The sequence below is a fragment of the Cherax quadricarinatus genome, chromosome 9 (assembly GCF_038502225.1).
Source record: "Cherax quadricarinatus isolate ZL_2023a chromosome 9, ASM3850222v1, whole genome shotgun sequence".
Taxonomy (NCBI): Eukaryota; Metazoa; Arthropoda; class Malacostraca; order Decapoda; family Parastacidae; genus Cherax; species Cherax quadricarinatus.
The window spans coordinates 21,989,034-22,015,068 of record NC_091300.1 but is presented as its reverse complement, the minus strand read 5'-3'; the positions used below and the strand labels follow the sequence as shown (position 1 = coordinate 22,015,068).

Here is a 26,035-nt window from a genome sequence, read left to right as displayed (position 1 = left end):
TAATAAAAAAAAAAAAAAAATAACCAAGACTAGAATTAAATATCACAAATCACAAAAAAATTGCAATAAAAATTTTATTAAATATGGTAGGGGCACCAAGCATGGTATCACAGCCATACAGTATACTGTACCTCACAGTGCAGTGGTTAGCACGCCGAATTCATAATCAAAAGGATATTCGGTCATGCCCCACACAAGGCAAGTCTTGCACCAGCTACCCATTACCTAGCAGTAAACAGATGCCTGGGAGTTAGTTGGCAGCTGTGCTTCACATTCTGGGAAGGACCTATTCATGACCCAAATGGAACTGTCACACTGACTGGCTTTCTAATTCCTCCGGAATTAATAATCCCAACGAAACATTCTCATTCTAACTTATTTTACCCTTTTACTAAAATTAATACACTACATTATACAGTTACCCTGTTCTATGCCATTTTACATGATAAAAGCCCAAATTTGTTTACTGGTACCTAACACAGTAAACCTATCAAGCAGTTTTTGCCTCTCATATTCCATCACTCAGGATGGTCTCTTTTACAATTATATAGTGGATAATCACCTATTTCAGCCTTTTCCTGGTACTTTAACTGTAAAAGAGGCTTAACGATACTGTATGTCACACATTACCCCTATTTTTGTATACCTGGAGTATACCTGGAGAGGGTTTTGGGGGTCAACGCCCCCACGGCCCGGTCTGTGACCAGGTCTCATGGTAGATCAGGGCCTGATCAACCAGGCTGTTACTGCTGGCTGCATGCAAACTGACGTACAAACCACAGCCCGGCTGGTCAGGTACCGGCTTTAGGTGCCTGTCCAGTGCCTTCTTGAAAACAGCCAGGGGTCTATTGGTAATCCCCCTTATGTATGCTGGGAGGCATCTGAACAGTTTTGAACCCCTGACACTTACTGTGTTCTCTTATCATGCTAGTGGCGCCCCTACTTTTCACTGGGGAGATGTTGCATCATCTGCTGAGTCTTTTGCTTTCATAGGAAGTGATTTTCATGTGTAAGTTTGGAACTAATCCCTCTAAGATTTTCCAAGTGTACATAATCATGTATCTCTCCTGCCTGCATTCTAGGGAGTAGAGGTTGAGGAACTTCAAGTGTTCCCAGTAATTGAGGTGTTTTATCGCAGTTAGGTGTGTTGTGAAGGTTCTCTGTACATTTTCTAGGTCAGCAATTTCACCAGCCTTGAAAGGTGCTGTTAGTGTGCTGCAATATTCCAGCCTAGATAGAACGAGTGACCTGAAGTGTGTCATCATGGGCTTGGCATCCCTAGTTTTGAAGGTTCTCATTATCTATCCTGTCATTTTTCTGGATGCGATTGATGCAATGTTATGGTCTTTGAAGGGGAGATCCTCTGACACAAAACTTTGTTCTAATTTTTAAAACCTCATCTGGTATAATGTAACCCCCACATCAATAATTATAATGTAATATGCTCAATTATGTCACCAAGCGAGGTAAAAGTCAAAACTCTGAAAGTTGTGAGTAACTAGTGGGATGGTAGACAATAACCATACAGGAAGCAACTACTGTATCTTCTTGCTATTTAAATACAAGACGATCAGCAGTCTGGCAGACTGGTGATCTTTTCTACAGTATATCTCAAATACAAATATGGCACATAAATTTTACAAGTTTATATAAAAGTTGCATTCAGTATACACTTACCATTACTTTTCACTGTACATACTTCTTAACAAATTTTATTCTTGAAATAGTATTTCCATTACAATCTAGGACATCTGGTCCAAGACCAGGCTGTTGGGGGGAGGGGAGGTTGATTTACAATACCATCAACATACACACGAAGTAATTTTCTTCCAACATCTCAAGTTGAAATTTAATACGTACGTATACCAGGTACTGTAAGCTAGACTGTAGCCAGAATCTTCCAGTAATAGTGATGATTATGAGCTACTATAGTTTAAACTTATCTGTGCATTACGGCTAACAACCTAAACTAATACATAAATATCCCACACATAGAAATATACACCCAAACTAATATTTTTTATAAATAATGATGAGCTCAACCACAAATATACAAACTGTCAGAACCAAGTTTTTATAAATATACAAGGTTACATCCTTAGGGTTATTCAAGATTATAAACTGAAAACTGCTCCTCAGCAAAAATCGGACACTCTATATTCCATGAAATATACACACTATCCACTTATTATTATTTTGGGTTATTAGTAAAAAAAAATATACAGCAGGGCCCCGCTTTACGGCGTTTCACTTTACGGCGTTTCACTTTACGGCGTTCCTCTAATACGGTCATTTCAAATTATGACCAAAACTCGCTATACGGCTCCCCCCACCTGACTTTCTAATACGGTCACCGCGCCCCACCTTGTTTGTTTACATTCTTCGTGAGCTCAGTAAGCACTAAGTCTCTCCATTTTGTCTGGAAACTCCAAAATTTCAAATGTTTTTAAAAGTTATTTCCTATTTTATATATACTCTGATAATTATACTTATGTATACCTGTACTTAAATAAACTTACATACTGTGCTGGTGTGCAGGTACACATTAAAATCAGTAAGAGTGTCTTATGACTCCAGACGTCATATTAGTAATGATAATAATAATCATCGAGTCTCATTTAAATGTCGTATATTACGTTAAATACACATTTTCATTAATCCATCTATGATATTTTCTCAAAATTATATAATAAACACGATACATAACATAAAAAGATGATAAATACATCCTACAATAGAATAAATAAACATAAATATGAGATGTGGTAGCAGACGACTTGCACAAGTGACGCCATATTAGAAATGCTAATAATAATAATAATAATAATAATAATAATAATAATAATAATAATAATAATAATAATAATCACCGAGTCTCATTAAATGTTGTATATTACGTTAATATACACATTTTCATTAATTCATCCATGATATTTTTTTCAAAATTATATAATAAACACGATACATAACATAAAAAGATGATAAATACACCCCAAAATAGAATAAATAAACATAAATATGAGATGTGGTAGCCAGATAACTTGTACAAGTGATGCCAAGAATAACATTTTCTCTAATCTAACATAAGAGAAAATGTGTTACTGGGGGTAACTGCAGAAAATTATTCCTTTCGTATGTATGTAAGTAAGTTTATTCAGGTATGCACAAATACAGTTACATAGATTATCATACATAACAACATATGTGTAGAGAACCTAGGATAACCCAAAAAAGTCAGAGTGACTTATTTCCATTGCCTTCACTCAGAGCATTATTTCTTCTCAAAATGATGTTACATGAGAATGGGAGTGTTCTTCTTTATTTATTCTACCGTATCAATGTAGAGACAACCTGTACACAATGTAACTTGTACACAAACCAGACGTGTACACTTCGTTTACAAAACTTACCTTCGCCTGGTTTGTTTACATAACTCTGCGCCTGTCCTCTCTCATGCACTCATTCTTTCTCTCTCTCATTTATTCGTTTTATCTCATTTACTTACTCCTGACCCTACATTAAGACTATAATCACAAATATTTTAAGGTAAGTAATGAGTGAACTGTATATACATTTTATCGCTCTGGGATGCTTAAATGTAATAGAATATGTGTAGGTGGGTTGGCCTGGTATGGTAGCCCGGCTGACTACCATACATACCACACTTGATTTTTTACAATAAATACTACTCATCTCACCCTATATTTTAAGGTAAGTAATGAGTGAACTGTATATACATTTTATCGCTCTGGGATGCTTAAATATCATAGAATTGTATGTGTGGGTGGGGTGGCCTGGTATGGTAGCCTGGCTGACTACCATACATACCACACTTGATTTCTTACAATAAATACTACTTGTCTCACCCTAGATTAAGACTATAAATATTTTAAGGTAAGTAATGAGTGCACTATGTGTGTATTGTACTTTTTTATTGTTTTTTGATGCCTGGTTCTATTGCTAACTTAATATATGTTAGTGTAAACTTGTTATCTAGTGTTTGTATGCATTTGTAAATGGAAAAAAAAGGGTGTTCCACTTTATGGCGGTTTCCACTTTACGGCGGTAGCCTGGAACCTAACCAGCCGTATAAGTGGGGCCTTCCTGTATACATTTCTTTGGCATGTGCAGCATGGCAGAGCTAATGAACCTTATATTGCAGCCTGGCCAATCAAAGGGGATGTAAAAAAGTAGCAGACCAAGAGCAATGGTGAAGTAAGATTAGGTTATTTTTGGTTGGGTTAGGTGGGTGTCATTAAGTAAGGTTACATTTCTAATGATAATTATCATTAGCACAACCAGTAATGTCTCAAATTTAAAACCTACTTAATGCAGCGGCACCTCGGTTTTTGTGATTAATTCATTCAAAAAAGTCTGACGAAAACTGAAGCAATATTTCCCATAAGAAATACAGGTCTCCCTCAACATTCGCGAGGGTTAGGGGATCAAGAGCCTCACGAATGTTGAAAAACCGTGAATGTTTGGTGCCCCAATATATTGTAGGGAAATATAATACAATACTGCTTCCTTAACTTGTTGAACCATGAACAATCATAAAATACATGAAAACGTCGTAAATTGTACTAAATATATACATGTTATGCTTTAACCCTTTGAGGGTCGACAGGCCCTCTCCGAAACTCGTTCTCAGGGTCGGCCAAATTTAAAAAAAAAAAAAAATTATTTTCTCTTATGAAAAGATAGAGAATCTTTTCCCGATCATAACGACACCAAAAGTTTGAAATTTGATAGAAAACTTACGGAATTATGCTCTCGCAAAGTTAGCGGTCTCGGCGATGTTTACGGATCGGCGATTTTGCCCACTTTGAGCCCCATTTTCGGCCAATTTCACTGTACTAGTCGACAAAAAACATGAATATTTCGCTAGAACTCCATTTTTTCTATCGAATGGGTGCAAGAAACCACCCATTTATAAATTCAACTATCCAGTACAGTGGTCAGAATTTAGCAATTTTGCCAATTTCACACAAATTTCAAAAGATGCCAATTTCGGAATAGGGTCCAGAATAAACAAGAAAGACATTCCTGGCACTAAAATGACATTTCCTCTAGTCATTAGTCACGTCTCAAGGCCCCTCTTATATTCTTTTGCTTTCCACTTTGAATTTTTATTCTCACAAAAAATATAAGATTTACTGTTATGCAGACTACTGCATTAGTGTAAAAAATGGTATAAATATTATTGGTGCACTTGTGAAAGAATATTAGACTCACCAGTTGACGTGTATTGCACGCTTGGCACGATTTGTTTACTTTTGAAGTTTGGTAAAAATCGAACATTTCTGCTACTTTGAGCTCAATTTCAAGGCACCTTTCATTGTAAAACCAGTCAAAATCATCTCAATTTCAGTAATATGTCTTCCATTCTATAAAATGAGACCAAGAAAACTAGAATACAACAATAAATACCATACGAAAATACACTGCAAAGTCGCTGATTTATTAAAAAAAAATGGAAAAAGTTTTTTTTTTCTCATTATGCACTGTGTGCTGCAGGATTTTTTTTTAGACTGTGCACACTGACCACATAGACCCATTCTTTCATATGAAGGCCTACCAGCTTTCTCCCACTAGATTTGAGGTCGCTAGAATTTATGAGTACTAGTACGTCAAAAACCCCTACGCGTAAGACGTACTAGTACGACGAAAACCCTCAAAGGGTTAATAACATGTATGTTATTAAATACCACAGACTCCACCAATGCCTCCACCACTTCCCCAACCACTGCGTGTCCCTACTACCCTCCCTCCGACCCCCGCAACTGGCAGCCAGCCCTCCCACCACTCAGTGTGGTGAGTGTTTTGTTTGTTCATTATTTGCTATTAAACTACAGTATAAATAATGTAAACCCATTCATGACTGCATATTGGAATGGCTATTCGGACAGGTATTGGACGGTGACATCATGTGTTTAGTCTTGAACACAGCAAAGAATCAAACATTTCTGCTACTGCACCACCTAGCAGGTTATTAATAGAATATTCAAGAGGTTGCTAGTAGAATTGCAGTAAATCAACCATTCAAATCATTATGAAGCTGTGTGTAGTCTGTGGTCAGTCAAACAAACGGGCTTCCACATGCATAAATTGTCATTTCTGTGGAAATTGGTGTCACGCCCCTTGTGCAGATATCCAAGAACTAGCTACAAGCAGTATTAAAACAGGGAAGTGTTTTTGGGTATGCCCAAATGAGATAAATCTGTGGACTAAAATCACAAGGGTATTAAAAGAGGTCAACATCAAAGCTGCTTTCATAGAAAACCTGGAAGCTTTCTACAACAGATGGGAACATAAAAAGTCCGGGCTGAATGGTACTGCCCTTGATACTGGCCATGTAGTCAGAAACTGTAAGGCTGGAGATGATGTCCTGGTAGTCAGTAAATGGGGGGCTGATAGTGCTGTCCTGGGAGACAGTAATGGGGAAGCTGGAGGTGCTGTCCTGGGAGACAGTAATGGTGAAGCTGGAGGTGCTGTCCTGGGAGACAGTAATGGTGAAGCTGGAGATGCTGTCCTGGGAGACAGTAATGGGGAAGCTGGAGATGCTGTCCTGGGAGACAGTAATGGTGAAGCTGGAGATTTTGTCCAGGTAGTCGGGAATTATACGCAGGAAGGAATACATATGAATGACCTCATAGGGGACAGGAGCCATAGTAGGGAAACAAGTGTAGTCAAAGATAAGATAAAACCAATATTGCAAACTAGAAATACCGCAGGAAATAGCAAACAAGAGGACTCCACTAGCAATAGTGAGGATATATTACCAAAAACAAATGGTGGGAGCTCCATTGTTGGTGCTAGGGAGGATAGAAGTAAGACAGGGAAACATGCACCAACAGGGAATACAGTCACAGAAACCCAAGGCAAACGGAAACCAAGCCTGTGCACATACTATGCACTCGGTATCTGCTGGCATGGGAAATCTGGAAAAACAGATGGGACGTGCAACTATGACCACCCTAGGAAATGCCATGCCCATATGACAACAGGAAAATGCAAACTCCCTTCCTGTAAGCTTTTTCACCCTGAACTGTGTACCTCTTCAGTACAGGAAAGACTGTGCTATAACTTAAATTGCCAGGCATACCATCTAAAGGGGACAAAAAGATACAAAACATCCAGGCCATGGGAAAACCTGGGTAGCCACAGCCACTCAAGAGGGAGAGGTTTTTTAGTGCCAGGAAGGAAAAAAAACTGGCAGGAAATGGCAGAAATCGTACACCAAATCCAGTCATTCCTGGAGTGGAACCACAGTCGATGGCCTCCACTCCAAACCAACAGATACAGATACTAATGCCGGAAAAAAAATCCCCCCCCAGTACCAACAATACCACCAGTCCGATAACATTCTTCTTTGCAAATATACAGGGTCTAAAGCCAGCAACAAACAACAAAATACCTTTCATCCGTAGACTGCTTGCAGAGGCAAAGGCAATGTTCGCGGCTTTCACTGAGACCCACATAAAGGATCACTTGGACAACGAAATATGGATCCCAGGTTACAACCTATACAGATGTGACAGAGTGAACAGGCAAAAGGGGGGGGTTGGCCTGTACATTGCAGAGTCACTTGTTTGCACAGAACTGCTAAATGCCTCAAATGATGTAGTGGAAGTTTTAGCAGTAAAGGTCGAGAACCAAAACCTAGTCATTGTGATAGTCTACAAGCCTCCGGATGCAACATCCCAGCAATTCCAGGAACAGCTGTTAAAAATTGACCACTGTCTGGAAAACCTTCCAGCTCCTGCACCCAACATCTTGCTCCTGGGGGATTTCAACTTAAGGCACCTAAAATGGAGGAATATAGCAAATAATATTGTTGCAGTAATAACACCAGGAGGCAGCTCTGATGAAAACTCACACTCACGCGAGCTTTTAAATCTCTGCACAAAATTCAATTTAAACCAGCAAATAATAGAGCCTACTAGACTGGAGAATACACTAGACCTCATCTTCACTAACAATGATGATCTGATAAGAAATATCACCATATCAAAAACAATATACTCAGATCACAACATAATTGAGGTTCAGTCATGTATGCGCGGAGCCCCAGACCGACATAATGAGATTAGTCACGAGGGAGCATTCACCAAATTCAACTTCAATAACAAAAACATAAAGTGGGACCAAGTAAACCAAGTCCTAACCGATATAAGCTGGGAAGATATACTAAGCAACACAGACCCCAACTTATGCCTAGAACAGATTAACTCGGTAGCACTCGATGTATGCACAAGGCTTATTCCTCTAAGAAAAAGGAGGAGTAGATGTAAAACAGAAAGAGACAGGCGCTCCCTTTACAGGCGACGGAAAAGAATAACAGAGCGGCTAAAAGAGGTCAATATATCTGAAATGCGTAGGGAGACACTGGTCAGAGAAATAGCAAGCATCGAACTTAAGCTAAAAGAATCCTTTAGGAGTCAGGAATCGCGGGAAGAACTAAAAGCCATAAATGAAATCGAAAGAAACCCAAAGTATTTCTTCTCCTATGCCAAATCAAAATCGAGAACAACGTCCAGTATTGGGCCCCTACTTAAACAAGATGGGTCCTACACAGATGACAACAAGGAAATGAGTGAGCTACTCAAGTCCCAATATGACTCAGTTTTTAGCAAGCCGCTAACCAGACTGAGAGTCGAAGATCAAAATGAATTTTTTATGAGAGAGCCACAAAATTTGATTAACACAAGCCTATCCGATGTTATCCTGACGCCAAATGACTTCGAACAGGCGATAAATGACATGCCCATGCACTCTGCCCCAGGGCCAGACTCATGGAACTCTGTGTTCATCAAGAACTGCAAGAAGCCCCTATCACGAGCCTTTTCCATCCTATGGAGAGGGAGCATGGACACGGGGGTCGTCCCACAGTTACTAAAAACAACAGACATAGCCCCACTCCACAAAGGGGGCAGTAAAGCAACAGCAAAGAACTACAGACCAATAGCACTAACATCCCATATCATAAAAATCTTTGAAAGGGTCCTAAGAAGCAAGATCACCACGCATCTAGAAACCCATCAGTTACACAACCCAGGGCAACATGGGTTTAGAACAGGTCGCTCCTGTCTGTCTCAACTATTGGACCACTACGACAAGGTCCTAAATGCACTAGAAGACAAAAAGAATGCAGATGTAATATATACAGACTTTGCAAAAGCCTTCGACAAGTGTGACCATGGCGTAATAGCGCACAAAATGCGTGCTAAAGGAATAACAGGAAAAGTCGGTCGATGGATCTATAATTTCCTCACTAACAGAACACAGAGAGTAGTCGTCAACAGAGTAAAGTCCGAGGCAGCTACGGTGAAAAGCTCTGTTCCACAAGGCACAGTACTCGCTCCCATCTTGTTCCTCATCCTTATATCCGACATAGACAAGGATGTCAGCCACAGCACCGTGTCTTCCTTTGCAGATGACACCCGAATCTGCATGACAGTGTCTTCCATTGCAGACACTGCAAAGCTCCAGGCAGACATCAACCAAATCTTTCAGTGGGCTGCAGAAAACAATATGAAGTTCAACGATGAGAAATTTCAATTACTCAGATATGGTAAACATGAGGAAATTAAATCTTCATCAGAGTACAAAACAAATTCTGGCCACAAAATAGAGCGAAACACCAACGTCAAAGACCTGGGAGTGATCATGTCGGAGGATCTCACCTTCAAGGACCATAACATTGTATCAATCGCATCTGCTAGAAAAATGACAGGATGGATAATGAGAACCTTCAAAACTAGGGAGGCCAAGCCCATGATGACACTCTTCAGGTCACTTGTTCTATCTAGGCTGGAATATTGCTGCACACTAACAGCACCTTTCAACGCAGGTGAAATTGCCGACCTAGAAAATGTACAGAGAACTTTCACGGCGCGCATAACGGAGATAAAACACCTCAATTATTGGGAGCGCTTGAGGTTCCTAAACCTGTATTCCCTGGAACGCAGGAGGGAGAGATACATGATTATATACACCTGGAAAATCCTAGAGGGACTAGTACCGAACTTGCACACGAAAATCACCCACTACGAAAGCAAAAGACTTGGCAGACGATGCACCATCCCCCCAATGAAAAGCAGGGGTGTCACTAGCACGTTAAGAGACCATACAATAAGTGTCAGGGGCCCCAGACTGTTCAACTGCCTCCCAACACACATAAGGGGGATTACCAACAGACCCCTGGCAGTCTTCAAGCTGGCACTGGACAAGCACCTAAAGTCAGTTCCGGATCAGCCGGGCTGTGGCTCGTATGTTGGTTTGCGTGCAGCCAGCAGCAACAGCCTGGTTGATCAGGCTCTGATCCACCAGGAGGCCTGGTCTCAGACCGGGCCGCGGGGGCGTTGACCCCCGGAACTCTCTCCAGGTAAACTCCAGGTAATAACAATAGTAATAATAATAATAATAATAATAATAATAGTAATAATAATAATAATAATAATAATAATACGATATAATTGAAGAAGGAAATTGTACAAAAATACGAGGGAGTGGTTGACACATCATCAGTGTGGCTTTGTTTATGCTGGAGTGAGCATTAGTCTCCCTGCTCTTCCAAACATTTCATAATAATTCAGTGGTTGAGGCAGTGGTATTTAATAACATATGTTATAAATAATAATAGTACATATTAATAACATGTATTATTATTATTAATAACATGTATGTTATTAAATACCACTGCCTCAATCGCTTCCTCACCAGCTGCCTCACCCACTGCCTCAGTCGCTGCTTCAACAGTTGCCTCAATCGCTGCCTCAACAGCTGCCTCAATCGCTTCCTCAACAGCTGCCTCAGTGACCACTGCCTCAATCGCTGCCTCAACAGCTGCCTCAATTGCTGCCTCAACAGCTGCCTCAATCGCTGCCTCAACAGCTGCCTCAATCGCTGCCTCAACAGCTGCCTCAATCGCTGCCTCAACAGGTGCCTCAATCGCTGCCTCAACAGCTGTCTCAATCGCTGCCTCAACAGCTGCCTCAATCGCTGCCTCATGCACTGCCTCAACAGCTGCCTCACCCACTGCCTCAATCGCTGCCTCAACAGCTGCCTCACCCACTGCCTCAATAGCTGCCTCAACCATTGCCTCAATCGCTGCCTCAACAGCTGCCTCACCCACTGCCTCAATCGCTGCCTCACCCACTGCCACAATCGCTGCCTCAACAGCTGCCTCAATCGCTGCCTCAACAGCTGCCTCAACAGCTGCCTCAACAGCTGCCTCAACCACTGCCTCAACCACTGCCTCTACCACTCCAGTCGCACTCAATCTACAAGTACCAAACACAATGAATTATTGTGAAATGTTTGGAAGAGCAGGGAGACTAATGCTCACTCCAGCATAAACAAAGCCACACTGACGATGTGCCAACCACTCCCTCGTATTTTTGTACAACTTCCTTCTTCAATTATATCGTATTTATTATTATTATTATTATTATTATTATTATTATTATTATTATTATTACTATTGTTATTATTAGCAGTAGCAGAAATGTTTGATTCTTTGCTGTGTTCAAGAGTAAACACTTCACCGTCTAATACCTGTCCGAATAACCATTCCAATATGCAGTCATGAATGGGTTTACATTATTTATACTGCAGTTTAATTAACCCTTTCAGGGTCCAAGGCCCAAATCTGGAGTCACGCACCAGTGTCCAAGAATTTTCAAAAAAAAAATTTGTTATGTTTTCTTACAAAATCGTAGAGAATCTTTTTGTGAAGGTAATAAAACAAAAAGTACGAAATTTGGTGGAAAATTGACAAAATTATGCTCTCGCGAATTTTGATGTGTCAGCGATGTTTACGAATCGGCGATTTTGCCGACTTTGACTCCCATTTTAGGCCAATTACATTATTCCAATCAACCAAATTCTTAGCTATTTCACTAGTATTACTTCTATTCTATCGATTGAGCACAAGAAATCTCCAAGTCAACTGTTTCAACTACAAAATAAAGTGATCGGAAATTGTTAATTTGGCCAATTTAACACAAAGTTCAAAATATTCCAATTTCAAAATAGGGTCCAGAATAAACAATGTAGGCATTCCTGGCACTAAACTAACATTTCCTCTGTTCATTAGTTATGTTTTGAGGCTTTACAAATAAATTACATTTTTATTTTTTATTCACATAATGAATTTTTATTCACACCAAAAAATAGAAGATTTACTGTTATGCAATACTGTAATAATTGTATAAATATCATCACCATATTTGTGAATGTATATTAGACCCACCAGCTGACGTGTATTAGACGTGTGAGGTCGTTTGTTTACTCTTGAATATCGGCAAAAATTTAACATTTCCGCTACTTTGAGCTCAGTTTCAAGCCATTTCCAGTACTAAAACCAATGAAAATCAAATCTATTTCTGTAATATGTCTTCCATTCTATCAAATGAGACCAAGAAATCGCAAATACAACTATGAAAAACATACGAAAAAACACTGCAAAGTTGCTGTTTTAATCGAAAAATCATGATTTCAGTTTTTTTCTCTCATTATACACAGTGTGCTGCAGGATCTGTTTTATGTGGTGCACACATACCACATAGATGTATTCTCTCATATCTAGGCCCAAATGTACCACTCACAGTTTATCAGAGTGAGCTGAGCTCATGGCGTAGATCTACGGTTTGGACACTCACCGTAAAGCCGTAGATCTATGGGACAGACCCTGAAAGGGTTAATAGCAAATAATGAACAAACAAAACACTCACCACACTGAGTGGTGGGAGAGCTGGCTGCCAGTTGCGGGGGTAGGAGGGAGGGTAGTAGGGACTCGCAGGTGGCGGGAAACTTGAATATGATTTGGCGGCTGGGAATTTGGCAGTTGGGAATTTGGCGGTTGGGAATTCGCGAATGTGTGAAGCCCGCGAAAGCTGAAAACGTGAATGTTGAGGGAGACCTGTAACGTAAATCCAATTAATCCGTTCCAGACACCCAAAAATATTAACAAAAAATACATTTTATAGAGAATAACTATAGTTTTACATACAGAAACCAAAGAGAAATAAATATAAATGACTAATGAAATGGATAAATGAACATTTAACATCACTTTTACTTTTATTGAAGACTCTTGTTGGCATATGGAAGACGGCGAGGAGGGGAGAGGGAGGAGGAGAGGTTATTGTTTGGAAGGGGAATCTCTGTCCATAAGGAATTCAGGTATCAAGGCCCTATCTGGGGTTACTTCCCTTCTTTGTCTTTTACTGGCACTAGGACCAGCTTGAGAGTCACTGGACCCCTGTTGCACAAAAAATCTGTCCAGACATGGACAGACATGGCTTGCAACAGCTTTGTTAGGGTGATATTTCTCCACAAATCTTTGCAACTCATTTCTCTTTGCACACATGGCTGGCACTTGGAACTTTCTTTGGCCCCATGGTGGCTTATTTAGCAGTCACACAAAATAAACAAGCACAAAAAACAATTGATTACAGTGGGCCCCCGCATACCGTTGGCATCACATAACGTTAAATCCGCATACCGCTACATTTTATCGCCAAGATTTTGCCTCGCATACCGCTAAAAAACCCGCTCAACGCTGTTCGTCCGAAACGCGTCTAATGTGCGCCCTTAGCCAGCCTCACATGTTCTGCCGGTGGCATTGTTTACCAGCCAGCCTCCGCGGTAACATCCAAGCATACAATCGGAACATTTCGTATTATTACAGTGTTTCTGGTGATTTTATCTGCAAAATAAGTGACCATGGGCCCCAAGAAAGCTTCTAGTGCCAACCCTACAGGAATAAGGGTGAGAATTACTATAGAGATGAAGAAAGAGATCTTTGATAAGTATGAAAGTGGAGTGCGTGTCTCCGAGCTGGCCAGGTTGTATAGTAAACCCCAATCAACCATCGCTACTATTGTGGGCAACAAAAGGGCAATCAAGGAAGCTGTTCTTGCCAAAGGTTTAACTGTTTTCGAAACAGAGATCGCAAGTGATGGAAGATGTTGAGAGACTGTTATTGGTGTGGATAAATGAGAAACAGATAGCAGGAGATAGCATCTCTCAAGTGATCATAAGTGAAAAGGCTAGGAAGTTGCATGAGGATTTAATTAAAAAAATACCTGCAACTAGTGATGATGTGAGTGAATTTAAGGCCAGCAAAGGTTGGTTTGAGAGATTTAACCCTTTGAGGGTTTTGGTCGTACTAGTACGTCTTACGCGTAGGGGTTTTTGACGTACTAGTACGCATAAATTCTAGCGGCCTCAAATCTCGCGCGAAAAGGCTGGTAGGCCTAGGTGTGAGAGAATGGGTCTGCGTGGTCGGTGTGCGCGGTAGAAAAAAAATCTGGGACCCAGTGGTGCATTGTGGGAATGCCCTCTTAGTAAACAATGTCCACCATACCTCGCTGTAAGAAGGTCCTCACTCCTCGGCGAATTGGGACACTTTTGTTCCCCAGTGACAGTTCTAATAGTGATGGAAGTGCCAGTGAAGATGAGTTTCGTGGTTTTAGTGAGGTTTTGACCGAAACTAATGACCATAATATTGGTAATAGTGAGGAAAACCCAGACGACCCTCAGCCTTCCACCTCTGGTGCTGGGCCCTCTTGTTCACGTTCAGTTGTTCCAGAACCCAAGAGGAAACTTCTATTTTCCCAAATCCCAGACTCAGATGAGAGCATGGGTGATGATAGTGATAGTGAATATGAACTACAAGCTCTTCAAACTAGTTCCAGTAGTGATAGTGAAGTGCAATATTCCCCAGTGAAGCGTCAGTATATACGACGATATATGCGCTCTGGTAGTGTGCCATATGTTATACCAAGGGGAAGGAGTGTATCTCGGAGTACATCCCGTAGCTGTACAACAGGAACAGACAGTGAAAATGACGAAGATACTGTTGCAATTGGGATGGAAAATGTGCGTGGTGGTAGTGGTGCCGGCGGTGAGGCACCAGCAGTGGGCCATGCTGCCACCCACGCTGCCACCCACGCCGCTGCCTCAGCTGATCTAGAACAAAGGCCACCATCCCCCACTCACCCACCACACCAGCCTCCACAACCACAACCTCCACAACCACCTGTCATTGTCCAGTACCCACCAGCAGACCGCACCTGGGATTGGCAGGAAGCTGTCAATTTTGTTCCAAATCCCCACCAGTTTGATGACAGCCAAAGTGGAATACGGCCATCTTGTGCACTTGGGAACAATGCCACTGACTGAACTGGAATGTTTCGAGTTATTCTTTGACGAACCACTGATGAAAAGTATTGTCATGGAAAGCAACACATACTACGAGTACACCATGGCAAACACATTACTTTCACCAAAATCACGTCTACACCAGTGGAAGGAGGCAACTGTGGCTGAGATGTATCTTTTCTTTGCCACAATAATGCTTATGCCACATGTGTATAAGCACAAAGTGAAATCATACTGGTCAACAGACCCCCTGATTGCAACACCAGGTTTCAGTGATATAATGCCAGTGAATCGATTTGTGCTAATGTTACGTATGCTTCACTTCTCAGATAAAACCAGGCCTGACAGAACTGACAGGTTATATAAGATTAGGAATGTGTTTGTGTATCTGAAACAGAAATTCAGTACGCATTTTTATCCCTTCAGGAAGCTTGTAATTGACGAGTCTCTGATTCTGTTCAAAGGAAGACTCTCTTTCAAGCAGTACATACCAAGCAAGAGGAAACGCTTTGGTATAAAGTTGTTTGTGCTTTGTGATTGTTACAGTGGTCTGGTATTGGATATTATTGTGTACACTGGAAGTTATACATTGCAAAATACCAGGAAGTTATTGGGCATCTCAGGTGATGTGGTTCGAACAATGATAGAACCATACCTTGGTAAGGGGCATATATTATATACAGATAACTGGTACACAAGCCCCTCACTCAGTGATTTTTTGCGAGTGAACATGACAGATGTGTGTGGCACAGTGCGTGCAAATCGGAAACATATGCCCAGGTTTGACGCTGGTACTCGTAGAGGTGAGGCGCAGGCGTTTGCTGCCAATGACATCATGGCATTTCGGTGGCATGACAAACGAGATGTCACACTGTTGTCATCAATTCACCCTAATGAAATGGCAGACAGTGGCAGGCAGCATAGAGAGAAATGAACCCATTCTAAAACCTGCAGCTGTGATTGATTACACCTTCAACATGCGTTCAGTGGACAAATGTGACATGCAGATTGGGTTTGCTGATTGTGTTCACAAGAGTTATAAGTGGTACATCAAACTGTTTTTCCATCTTCTGGACATTTCCATGCTCAATGCTTATAATATGTATAAGATGAGCACCAGAAACAAACCACAGTACGGCGAATTCTGTTTGTCTGTCATCAGACAAATAGTATTCAAGTATCAAGGAACAGCACCTGCAATTGACCGCCCACCAAATTTTCAACAACTACCTGCTCGTCTGAAGCATGGTGATCACTTCCTGGTAAAACTGCCTGCTACTGCTTTGAAGAAAAAGGCTCAGAAGAGGTGTTACGTCTGTGCACATACAAAAAAACGCACACAACAATGCAGAGACACTCGTTTTATGTGTGAGGAGTGTAAAACTCCACTGTGCATGACACCATGTTTCAAAGAGTTCCACAGGCTTCAGAACTTCTAGAAACATTCCCTGTGACTGTATATGTGTATATAAAATATAGAAAAATAGTAATAAACAACATTTCATATCGTTTGTGTAAATATTTTCTGTAAACAAAATAATGACAACAGTGTTTACGCCCTTATTGTGTAGTATTGAAAAAGAAATAACTTACAAAATACTGATCATGTTGGCCTCAGAGGCCATAAAAGTTACTCAGAAAAAGAAAAATTGAAAAATAATTGAAAATAGTACATAAAAAAGTAAATAGAAAAATACCGGGTGACGGCAGTCGGCGATGTTACCATATGTTGTTCAATTTTGGCAAATTTCACGCCTCCATATCTCGGTAAGTATTGACGTTAAAATTTTTTTGTTTAGCCTATAATGTTTAGAAAAAAAAAACTATTTTTTCATAAGAAAAAATATTTTTTTTTTTTTTTTGAAATTTGGCCGACCCTGAGAATGAGTTTCGGAGAGGGCCTGTCGACCCTCAAAGGGTTAAGAGGCGTAGTGGCATACATAGTGTGATAAGGCATGGTGAGGCTGCCAGTTTGGACCACAAAGCAGCTGAAAAATATGTGCAGGAATTCAAGGAGTACATAGAAACTGAAGGACTGAAACCTGAACAAGTGTTTAATTGTGATGAAACAGGCCTGTTTTGGAAGAAAATGCCAAGCAGGACCTACATTACTCAGGAGGAAAAGGCACTCCCAGGACATAAGCCTATGAAAGACAGGCTTACTCTGTTGATGTGTTTCAATGCTACTGGTGATTGCAAAGTGAAGCCTTTATTAGTGTATCACTCTGAAACTCCCAGACCGTTCAGGCAAAAGAATGTCCTCAAGGAAAATTTGTGTGTGCTGTGGAGGGCAAACAGTAAGGCATGGGTCACTAGGGACTTTTTCTATGACTGGTTACACCATGCATTTGCCCCCAATGTGAAAGATTACCTAACTGAAAAGAAATTAGAACTTAAGTGCCTCCTGGTGTTAGACAATGCCCCTGGTCATCCTACAGACGTGGCAGAGCGACTTTATGGGGACATGAAATTCATTAAGGTGAAGTTTTTGCCTCCTAATACCACTCCTCTCCTGCAGCCCATGGACCAGCAGGTTATTGCAAACTTCAAAAAACTGTACACAAAAGCTCTGTTTGAAAGGTGCTTTGTAGTGACCTCAGAAACTCAACTGACTCTAAGAGACTTTTGGAGAGATCACTTTAATATCCTCAATTGTGTAAACCTTATAGGTAAGGCTTGGGAGGGAGTGACTAAGAGGACCTTGAACTCTGCTTGGAAGAAACTGGCCAGAATGTGTAGACCAAAGGGATTTTGAAGGGTTTCAGGCTAACCCTGAGAATCCTATGCCAGTTGAGGAATCCATTATGGCATTGGGAAAGTCCTTGGGGTTGGAGGTTAGTGGGGATGATGTGGAAGAGTTGGTGGAGGAGGACAATGAAGAACTAACCACTGATGAGCTGATAGATCAACTTCAACAGCAAGAGGCCAGACCTGAGGAAACTGGTTCGAAGGAGGGGAGAGAGAAATTGAAGAAATTGCCTACTACAAAGATTAAGGAAATCTGTGCAAAGTGGCTTGAAGTGCAAACCTTCGTGGATGAAAATCACCCTCACACAGCTATTGCAAGCTGTGCTGGTGACTATTACACTGACAATGTTGTGAAACACTTTAGGGAAGTCATAAAGGAACGAGAGGTACAGGCCACTATGGACAGATATGTTGTGCGACAGAACTTCAGTGACTCTGAAGCTGGTCCTAGTGGCATTAAAAGAAGAAGGGAAGTAACCCCAGAAAAGGACTTGACACCTCAAGTCTTAATGGAAGGGGATTCCCCTTCTAAACACACACTCTCTCCTCCTCCCATCCCATCAATCATCACCAGATCTTCAATAAAAGTAAGTGTCATGTAATTGTGCATGCCTTTTTCAGTTTGTGTGTATTAAAATTAATATTTCATGTGGTAAAATTTTTTTTTTTTTCATACTTTGGGGTGTCTTGCACGGATTAATTTGATTTCCATTATTTCTTATGGGGAAAATTCATTCGCATAACGATAATTTCACATAACAATGAGCTCTCTTGCACGGATTAATATCGCTATGTGGGGGTCCACTCTATTACGAAATGTTTCGGATGAATGCGCGGGGTGATGCTCACTCAATGGGAAACAATGGCAGATTGAGTTACAAATGCATAGGATGCTCTGTGTGGGCACTCGATTCTGGGAAATGAGTGGCCAAGTCACACGGGCTGGTGGACGAGTTTGGTATGGACCATTTTTAACTGTACGAAAACCGAGCGGATGTACAAAAACTGGGACAAAATTTCAACGAAAAAAGTTGTCAAACACCAAATCGTACAAAAACTAGGGCATACGAAAACCGAGGTTTGACTGTATTGTACAATTCAAAATTTAATTATCAAAACCTGTAAAAGGAGCAGTCTTTGATTATAACATCTAACCCAGGATGATTATTAACTAATGATAATGCCACTACATGTATATAAATATCCTCCAGGTATCCTAGGTAAAGTTTTATATGCAGAAAATGTCATTGTGTACTGTATATAATTTATATAAAAAGTATGTAGATATGGTTATATTATATGGAGTTAGGTCTGCAACAAGTTGTCAGGCTTACAGATAGTGATGTTTACAGTAAAAAGAGATGTATACACAGCATAAGCTGTTATAGCACAGAAAGTTACGTATATAGAAAGTGGAGTTATGTATATAGCAAGTGGAGTTACGTATGCAGCAAGTTACAAGTGACTATTACCTTTAGTCTCTTTGACATGTTGACAGTGAGAGCAGAGGAGTCTAGTCTTGACCTGAGACCTGTTATGGAGGCTTCCTACACCACTGAAAGATTCTAACACCTGGCTCTTAACTCAAGATTTTCACACACACAAGTGACACTATAAAATCGTATAGACCGTCTGTCGAGAACATATGCCAGCCTGGTGATGAGTATTACGGTTATAATCAAGAGTCATACACCAGCCTGGAGGTACTGTAACACTTCAAACTTCCACCAGCAGTAACCACCACTACCACCAGCAGTAACCACCACTACTACCACCAGCAATAACCACCACTACCACCAGCAGTAACCAGCAGCAGCCAAGCCGCTAGTGTTACGTCAGCTGAGGGAGAGTCAATGAACCTGCAGCAGCTGTGACGTGGGTCCTGCCACAGGACTCCCCTACCCTAGGACTCCCCTGCCTCCTGGCAATAACACCCCCTGCTGCACCCTACAAACCCCTGCCTCACCTCAAACCCTAAATAACTCGCCCAATAAGGCGTATGACACCATATTCCCTCAATTACCTGAACCTTCTTCTTCACCTTCCTCTTCTCAGCCATGGTTGAGTATTTGTTGTCATAAACTGAGCATCTCTATCCATTATAATTTCCATTTATTTATTTTCTCTTCTTAAGAAGAGTATTTCCGGGAAAAATATTTACATTATGTTACTACTCCAAATTTGTTGCTGGCTTAATTAATTGAGAGAGAAATAATTTTGTTATAAAATAGTTTGTGTGTTGGAGAGATCTCCGGAAGTGATAAATGACATGTGGCAGGGCTGCCATATAGCGCTAATTCCTTGCCAGGTAGCATTAATTCTCTGCCAGGCAGCGTTAATTCTCTGCCATGTAGCGTTAATTCCTTGCCAGGTAACAATAATTCTCTGCCAGGCAGCGTTAATTCTGTCAGGTAGCGCTAATTCCTTGCCAGTTAGCATTAATTCTCTGCCAGGCAGCGTTGATACCTTGCCAGGTAGCGTTAATTCTTTACCAGGTAGCGTTAATTCTCTGCCAATCAACGTTAATTCCTTGCCATGTAGAGTTAATTTCTTGCCAGGCAGCGTTAATTCCTTACCAGGTAGCGTTAATTCCTTGCCAGGCAGCGTTGATTCCTTCCCAGGTAGCGTTAATTTCTTGACAGCTAGCGTTAATTCTTTGCTAGGTAGCATTAATTCTCTGCCAAGTAACGTTAATTCTCTGCCAAGCAGCATTAATTCCTTGCCAGGCAGCGTTAATTCCTTGCCAGGTAAAGTTAATTCTCTGCCAGGCAGCGTTAATTCCTTGTTAGGTAGCGTTAATTCCTTGCCAGGTAGCGTTAATTCTTTGCCAGGTAGAGTTAATTCTCTGCAAAGCAGCGTTAATTCCTTGCCATTATTATTATTATTATAATCAAAAAGAAGCGCTAAGCCACAAGGGCTATACAGCGCTGCAGGGTAGGGAAGGAAGCGAGGGTATTGGATGGCAGAAGGGAGGAGGGATGATCAGTAGGTTACAGAAAACAGCGGGGCAGGGGATAGTACGGGGGTAGGGGGTAGCAAGAGATTGAAGTAGAAAGGGCTGAAGGTATCAGAATTTGTGAAGTAAGTCAGTTGTTGTCAAAAAGTCAATGAGAGAGTCTGGATGAAAGGTGGGTCCATCAGCGAGAAGGGAAGGTAAAGAGAGAGCAGCAGAGCGAAGACGACGACGGAGGTAAATTCTGCGTGCTCGTTGATAAAGTGGGCAGTCCAACAGAATGTGGCTGACTGATAATGGAACTTGGCAATTCTCACAGAGAGGAGCAGGGCGCCTCTCCATGAGATATCCATGAGTAAGACGAGTATGGCCAATGCGAAGACGGGAGAGAGTAGTCTCCCAACCTCGACACTGGTGATAAGAAGACAGCCAGTAACCTATACTCGGTTTAATAGATTGAAGTTTGTTGCCGAGCATAGTAGACCAACGTTGTTGCCAACGGGTGTGAAGTTGGGAAGATATTGCAGCAAAATAGTCCGTAAATGGAATACCTCTACATGAAACTGGTAGGTCATGTACTGCTGACCACGCAGCAGTGTCTGCCTGTTCATTGCCCTGTACGTCAACATGACCAGGGACCCAACAAAAAACAATATCTTTATGCTTGGTAAAGATGCGGCGTAGCCAAAGTTGGATACGGAGGACTAAGGGGTGAGGTGTATCAAATTTCTGTATGGCCTGTAAAGCACTAAGGGAGTCTGAGACACCCACAAATAATGACACAGGCATAGATGCAATATGGATAAGTGCTGTAAGGATGGCATACAATTCAGCAGTAAAAATACTAGCCGAAGATAGTAAATGCCCTTGTACGACGCTGTCCGGAAACACTGCTGCGAATCCTACGGCATCAGAAGACTTAGAGCCATCTGTGTACACAGCAATGGCATGAGAATGAGAGTGAAAGTGGTCAAGAAAAAGAGAGCAGGAAGCGGCCGTAGACAGTTGGGCTTTCGAGCAAGGGAGAGAGAAAGAACAGACTCGAACAGCTGGAACTTCCCAGGGGGGTAGGGAAAAGAGAGATGCTACATGTACATAGAAAGGTGGTAATTGAAGAGAAGACAAGAGTGAATGAAGGCGAAGAGAGAAGGGACGGAGTAAACAGGGGCGGCGAACAAATAAAGAATGTCTACTAATATCAGTGACCATTCTATAAATGGAAGGATTGCGGAGATCATGAGAGCGTACATAGTAGCGAAGGCAATGGGCATCATGGCGATCGGATAAGGATGGAACGTTCGCTTCTGCATAGAGGCTCTCAACAGGGGAAGAGCGAAAAGCACCAAGGCATAAACGTAATCCTTAGTGATGAATGGGGTAAAGGCTAGAGAGAGTAGCAGGAGATGCCGCTGAATAGATCTGGTCACCATAATCAAGTTTCGATAAGATAAGGGTGGAATGTAGGCGAAGGAGGGTTCGACGATCAGCTCCCCATGAAAGATGAGCAAGGGTTTTAAGAAGGTTCAGCCGGCTGTGGCAAGTTGCCTTCAGAGAGGTAATGTGAGGTTTCCAGGATAACCTACGATCAAAGAGGAGGCCCAGAAACTTGACTGTATCACGTTCAGGGATACGGGAGCCATAGAGGTACAAAGAATGATCGGAGATGACAGAGCGTCTAGTAAAAGTAATTTGGTGGGTTTTAGTGCTGGAAAATTTAAACCCACGTGTGGTGGCCCAATTGGAAACACGGTCGACTGCATGCTGGAGAGAAACTGTAATAAGGTGACAGTCAGCGCCTGCACAGGCAATAGCGAAGTCATCAACATAGAGTGATGACCAAATATTTGATGGAAGACTAGAGGCCAAATCATTAATAGCAAGGAGAAAAAGTGTTGTGCTCAGAACACATCCCTGGGGGACACCTTCAGCTTGGATAAAGTCCGGGGAGAGCACATTATTAACCCGAACACAGAAATGCCTGTCAGTTAAAAAGTTCTTAAGGAAGGATGGTAGATTGCCTCGAAGGCCTAAGGAGTGGGCTTGGGCTAAAATATTATACCTCCAAGTTGTGTCATATGCCTTCTCAAGGTCAAAAAATATGGCAATAACTGAGTGGTTATTCGCAAAGGCATTATGAACATACGTATCCAAGTGTAGTAAGGGGTCTATGGTAGAACGTCCCTTACAAAAGCCATATTGACAAGTGGAGAGACTGTTGTGTGTCTCTAAATACCACATTAACGTCTATTTAGTAGGCGTTCCATCACTATTGAACATTAAAATGGTATAAAATACCGACAGGTTGTTAGGTAAGACACATATGCAACAGTTAGGTATCTTTATTATGAAACGTTTCGCCTACACAGTAGGCTTCTTCAGTCAAGTACAGAAAAGTTGATAGAAGCAGAAGATACTTGAAGACGATGTAATCAGTCCATCACCCTTAAAGTTTTGAGGTGGTCAGTCCCTCAGTCTGGAGAAGAGCATTGTTCCATAGTATGAAACAATATGGAGATGAAGTGACAGGATGGAGCTTTTTATAGCGCCAAGAGGTGAGACGTAGGCCACTAGGAGAGGTAAGAACTCAGATGCTGAGAGGTCAGGTCCCTCTCAAATCCAGCCGCTCTCACTAGTGGAAGTTGTCAGACACTGCAACACAAGGGTATCTTGGTACAGACCTGCAATCAACTTCGACAACTTCCACTAGTGAGAGCGGCTGGATTTGAGAGGGACCTGACCTCTCAGCATCTGAGTTCTTACCTCTCCTAGTGGCCTACGTCTCACCTCTTGGCGCTATAAAAAGCTCCATCCTGTCACTTCATCTCCATATTGTTTCATACTATGGAACAATGCTCTTCTCCAGACTGAGGGACTGACCACCTCAAAACTTTAAGGGTGATGGACTGATTACATCGTCTTCAAGTATCTTCTGCTTCTATCAACTTTTCTGTACTTGACTGAAGAAGCCTACTGTGTAGGCGAAACGTTTCATAATAAAGATACCTAACTGTTGCATATGTGTCTTACCTAACAACCTGTCGGTATTTTATACCATTTTAATGTTCAATCTGTCAGACACTGCAACACAAGGGTATCTTGGTACAGACCTGCAATCAACTTCGACAACTTCCACTAGTGAGAGCGGCTGGATTTGAGAGGGACCTGACCTCTCAGCATCTGAGTTCTTACCTCTCCTAGTGGCCTACGTCTCACCTCTTGGCGCTATAAAAAGCTCCATCCTGTCACTTCATCTCCATATTGTTTCATACTATGGAACAATGCTCTTCTCCAGACTGAGGGACTGACCACCTCAAAACTTTAAGGGTGATGGACTGATTACATCGTCTTCAAGTATCTTCTGCTTCTATCAACTTTTCTGTACTTGACTGAAGAAGCCTACTGTGTAGGCGAAACGTTTCATAATAAAGATACCTAACTGTTGCATATGTGTCTTACCTAACAACCTGTCGGTATTTTATACCATTTTAATGTTCAATCTGTCAGACACTGCAACACAAGGGTATCTTGGTACAGACCTGCAATCAACTTCGACAACTTCCACTAGTGAGAGCGGCTGGATTTGAGAGGGACCTGACCTCTCAGCATCTGAGTTCTTACCTCTCCTAGTGGCCTACGTCTCACCTCTTGGCGCTATAAAAAGCTCCATCCTGTCACTTCATCTCCATATTGTTTCATACTATGGAACAATGCTCTTCTCCAGACTGAGGGACTGACCACCTCAAAACTTTAAGGGTGATGGACTGATTACATCGTCTTCAAGTATCTTCTGCTTCTATCAACTTTTCTGTACTTGACTGAAGAAGCCTACTGTGTAGGCGAAACGTTTCATAATAAAGATACCTAACTGTTGCATATGTGTCTTACCTAACAACCTGTCGGTATTTTATACCATTTTAATGTTCAATCTGTCAGACACTGCAACACAAGGGTATCTTGGTACAGACCTGCAATCAACTTCGACAACTTCCACTAGTGAGAGCGGCTGGATTTGAGAGGGACCTGACCTCTCAGCATCTGAGTTCTTACCTCTCCTAGTGGCCTACGTCTCACCTCTTGGCGCTATAAAAAGCTCCATCCTGTCACTTCATCTCCATATTGTTTCATACTATGGAACAATGCTCTTCTCCAGACTGAGGGACTGACCACCTCAAAACTTTAAGGGTGATGGACTGATTACATCGTCTTCAAGTATCTTCTGCTTCTATCAACTTTTCTGTACTTGACTGAAGAAGCCTACTGTGTAGGCGAAACGTTTCATAATAAAGATACCTAACTGTTGCATATGTGTCTTACCTAACAACCTGTCGGTATTTTATACCATTTTAATGTTCAATCTGTCAGACACTGCAACACAAGGGTATCTTGGTACAGACCTGCAATCAACTTCGACAACTTCCACTAGTGAGAGCGGCTGGATTTGAGAGGGACCTGACCTCTCAGCATCTGAGTTCTTACCTCTCCTAGTGGCCTACGTCTCACCTCTTGGCGCTATAAAAAGCTCCATCCTGTCACTTCATCTCCATATTGTTTCATACTATGGAACAATGCTCTTCTCCAGACTGAGGGACTGACCACCTCAAAACTTTAAGGGTGATGGACTGATTACATCGTCTTCAAGTATCTTCTGCTTCTATCAACTTTTCTGTACTTGACTGAAGAAGCCTACTGTGTAGGCGAAACGTTTCATAATAAAGATACCTAACTGTTGCATATGTGTCTTACCTAACAACCTGTCGGTATTTTATACCATTTTAATGTTCAATCTGTCAGACACTGCAACACAAGGGTATCTTGGTACAGACCTGCAATCAACTTCGACAACTTCCACTAGTGAGAGCGGCTGGATTTGAGAGGGACCTGACCTCTCAGCATCTGAGTTCTTACCTCTCCTAGTGGCCTACGTCTCACCTCTTGGCGCTATAAAAAGCTCCATCCTGTCACTTCATCTCCATATTGTTTCATACTATGGAACAATGCTCTTCTCCAGACTGAGGGACTGACCACCTCAAAACTTTAAGGGTGATGGACTGATTACATCGTCTTCAAGTATCTTCTGCTTCTATCAACTTTTCTGTACTTGACTGAAGAAGCCTACTGTGTAGGCGAAACGTTTCATAATAAAGATACCTAACTGTTGCATAT

The 26,035-nt window shown here is 41.6% G+C and overlaps 1 protein-coding gene across 5 annotated transcripts in view; it reads right to left on the bottom strand.

Moving 5' to 3' along the window:
* The window catches only part of LOC128685962 (translocation protein SEC62), a 118,913-nt gene that overhangs the window by 71,232 nt on the left and 21,646 nt on the right, over positions 1-26,035 (bottom strand). Inside the window, exon 1 of one of the 5 annotated variants that reach the window (XM_070083306.1) lies at positions 19,943-20,079. The exons of 1 other annotated variant lie outside the window; for it this stretch is intronic. In XM_070083306.1, the coding sequence (XP_069939407.1) occupies positions 19,943-19,978 (36 nt within the window). In that variant the 5' untranslated portion in view covers positions 19,979-20,079. Of the gene's footprint in view, positions 1-19,391; positions 19,760-19,942; positions 20,080-26,035 lie in introns of those variants that run through there. 3 more of the 5 variants (XM_070083303.1, XM_070083304.1, XM_070083307.1) reach the window with 3 other exon arrangements.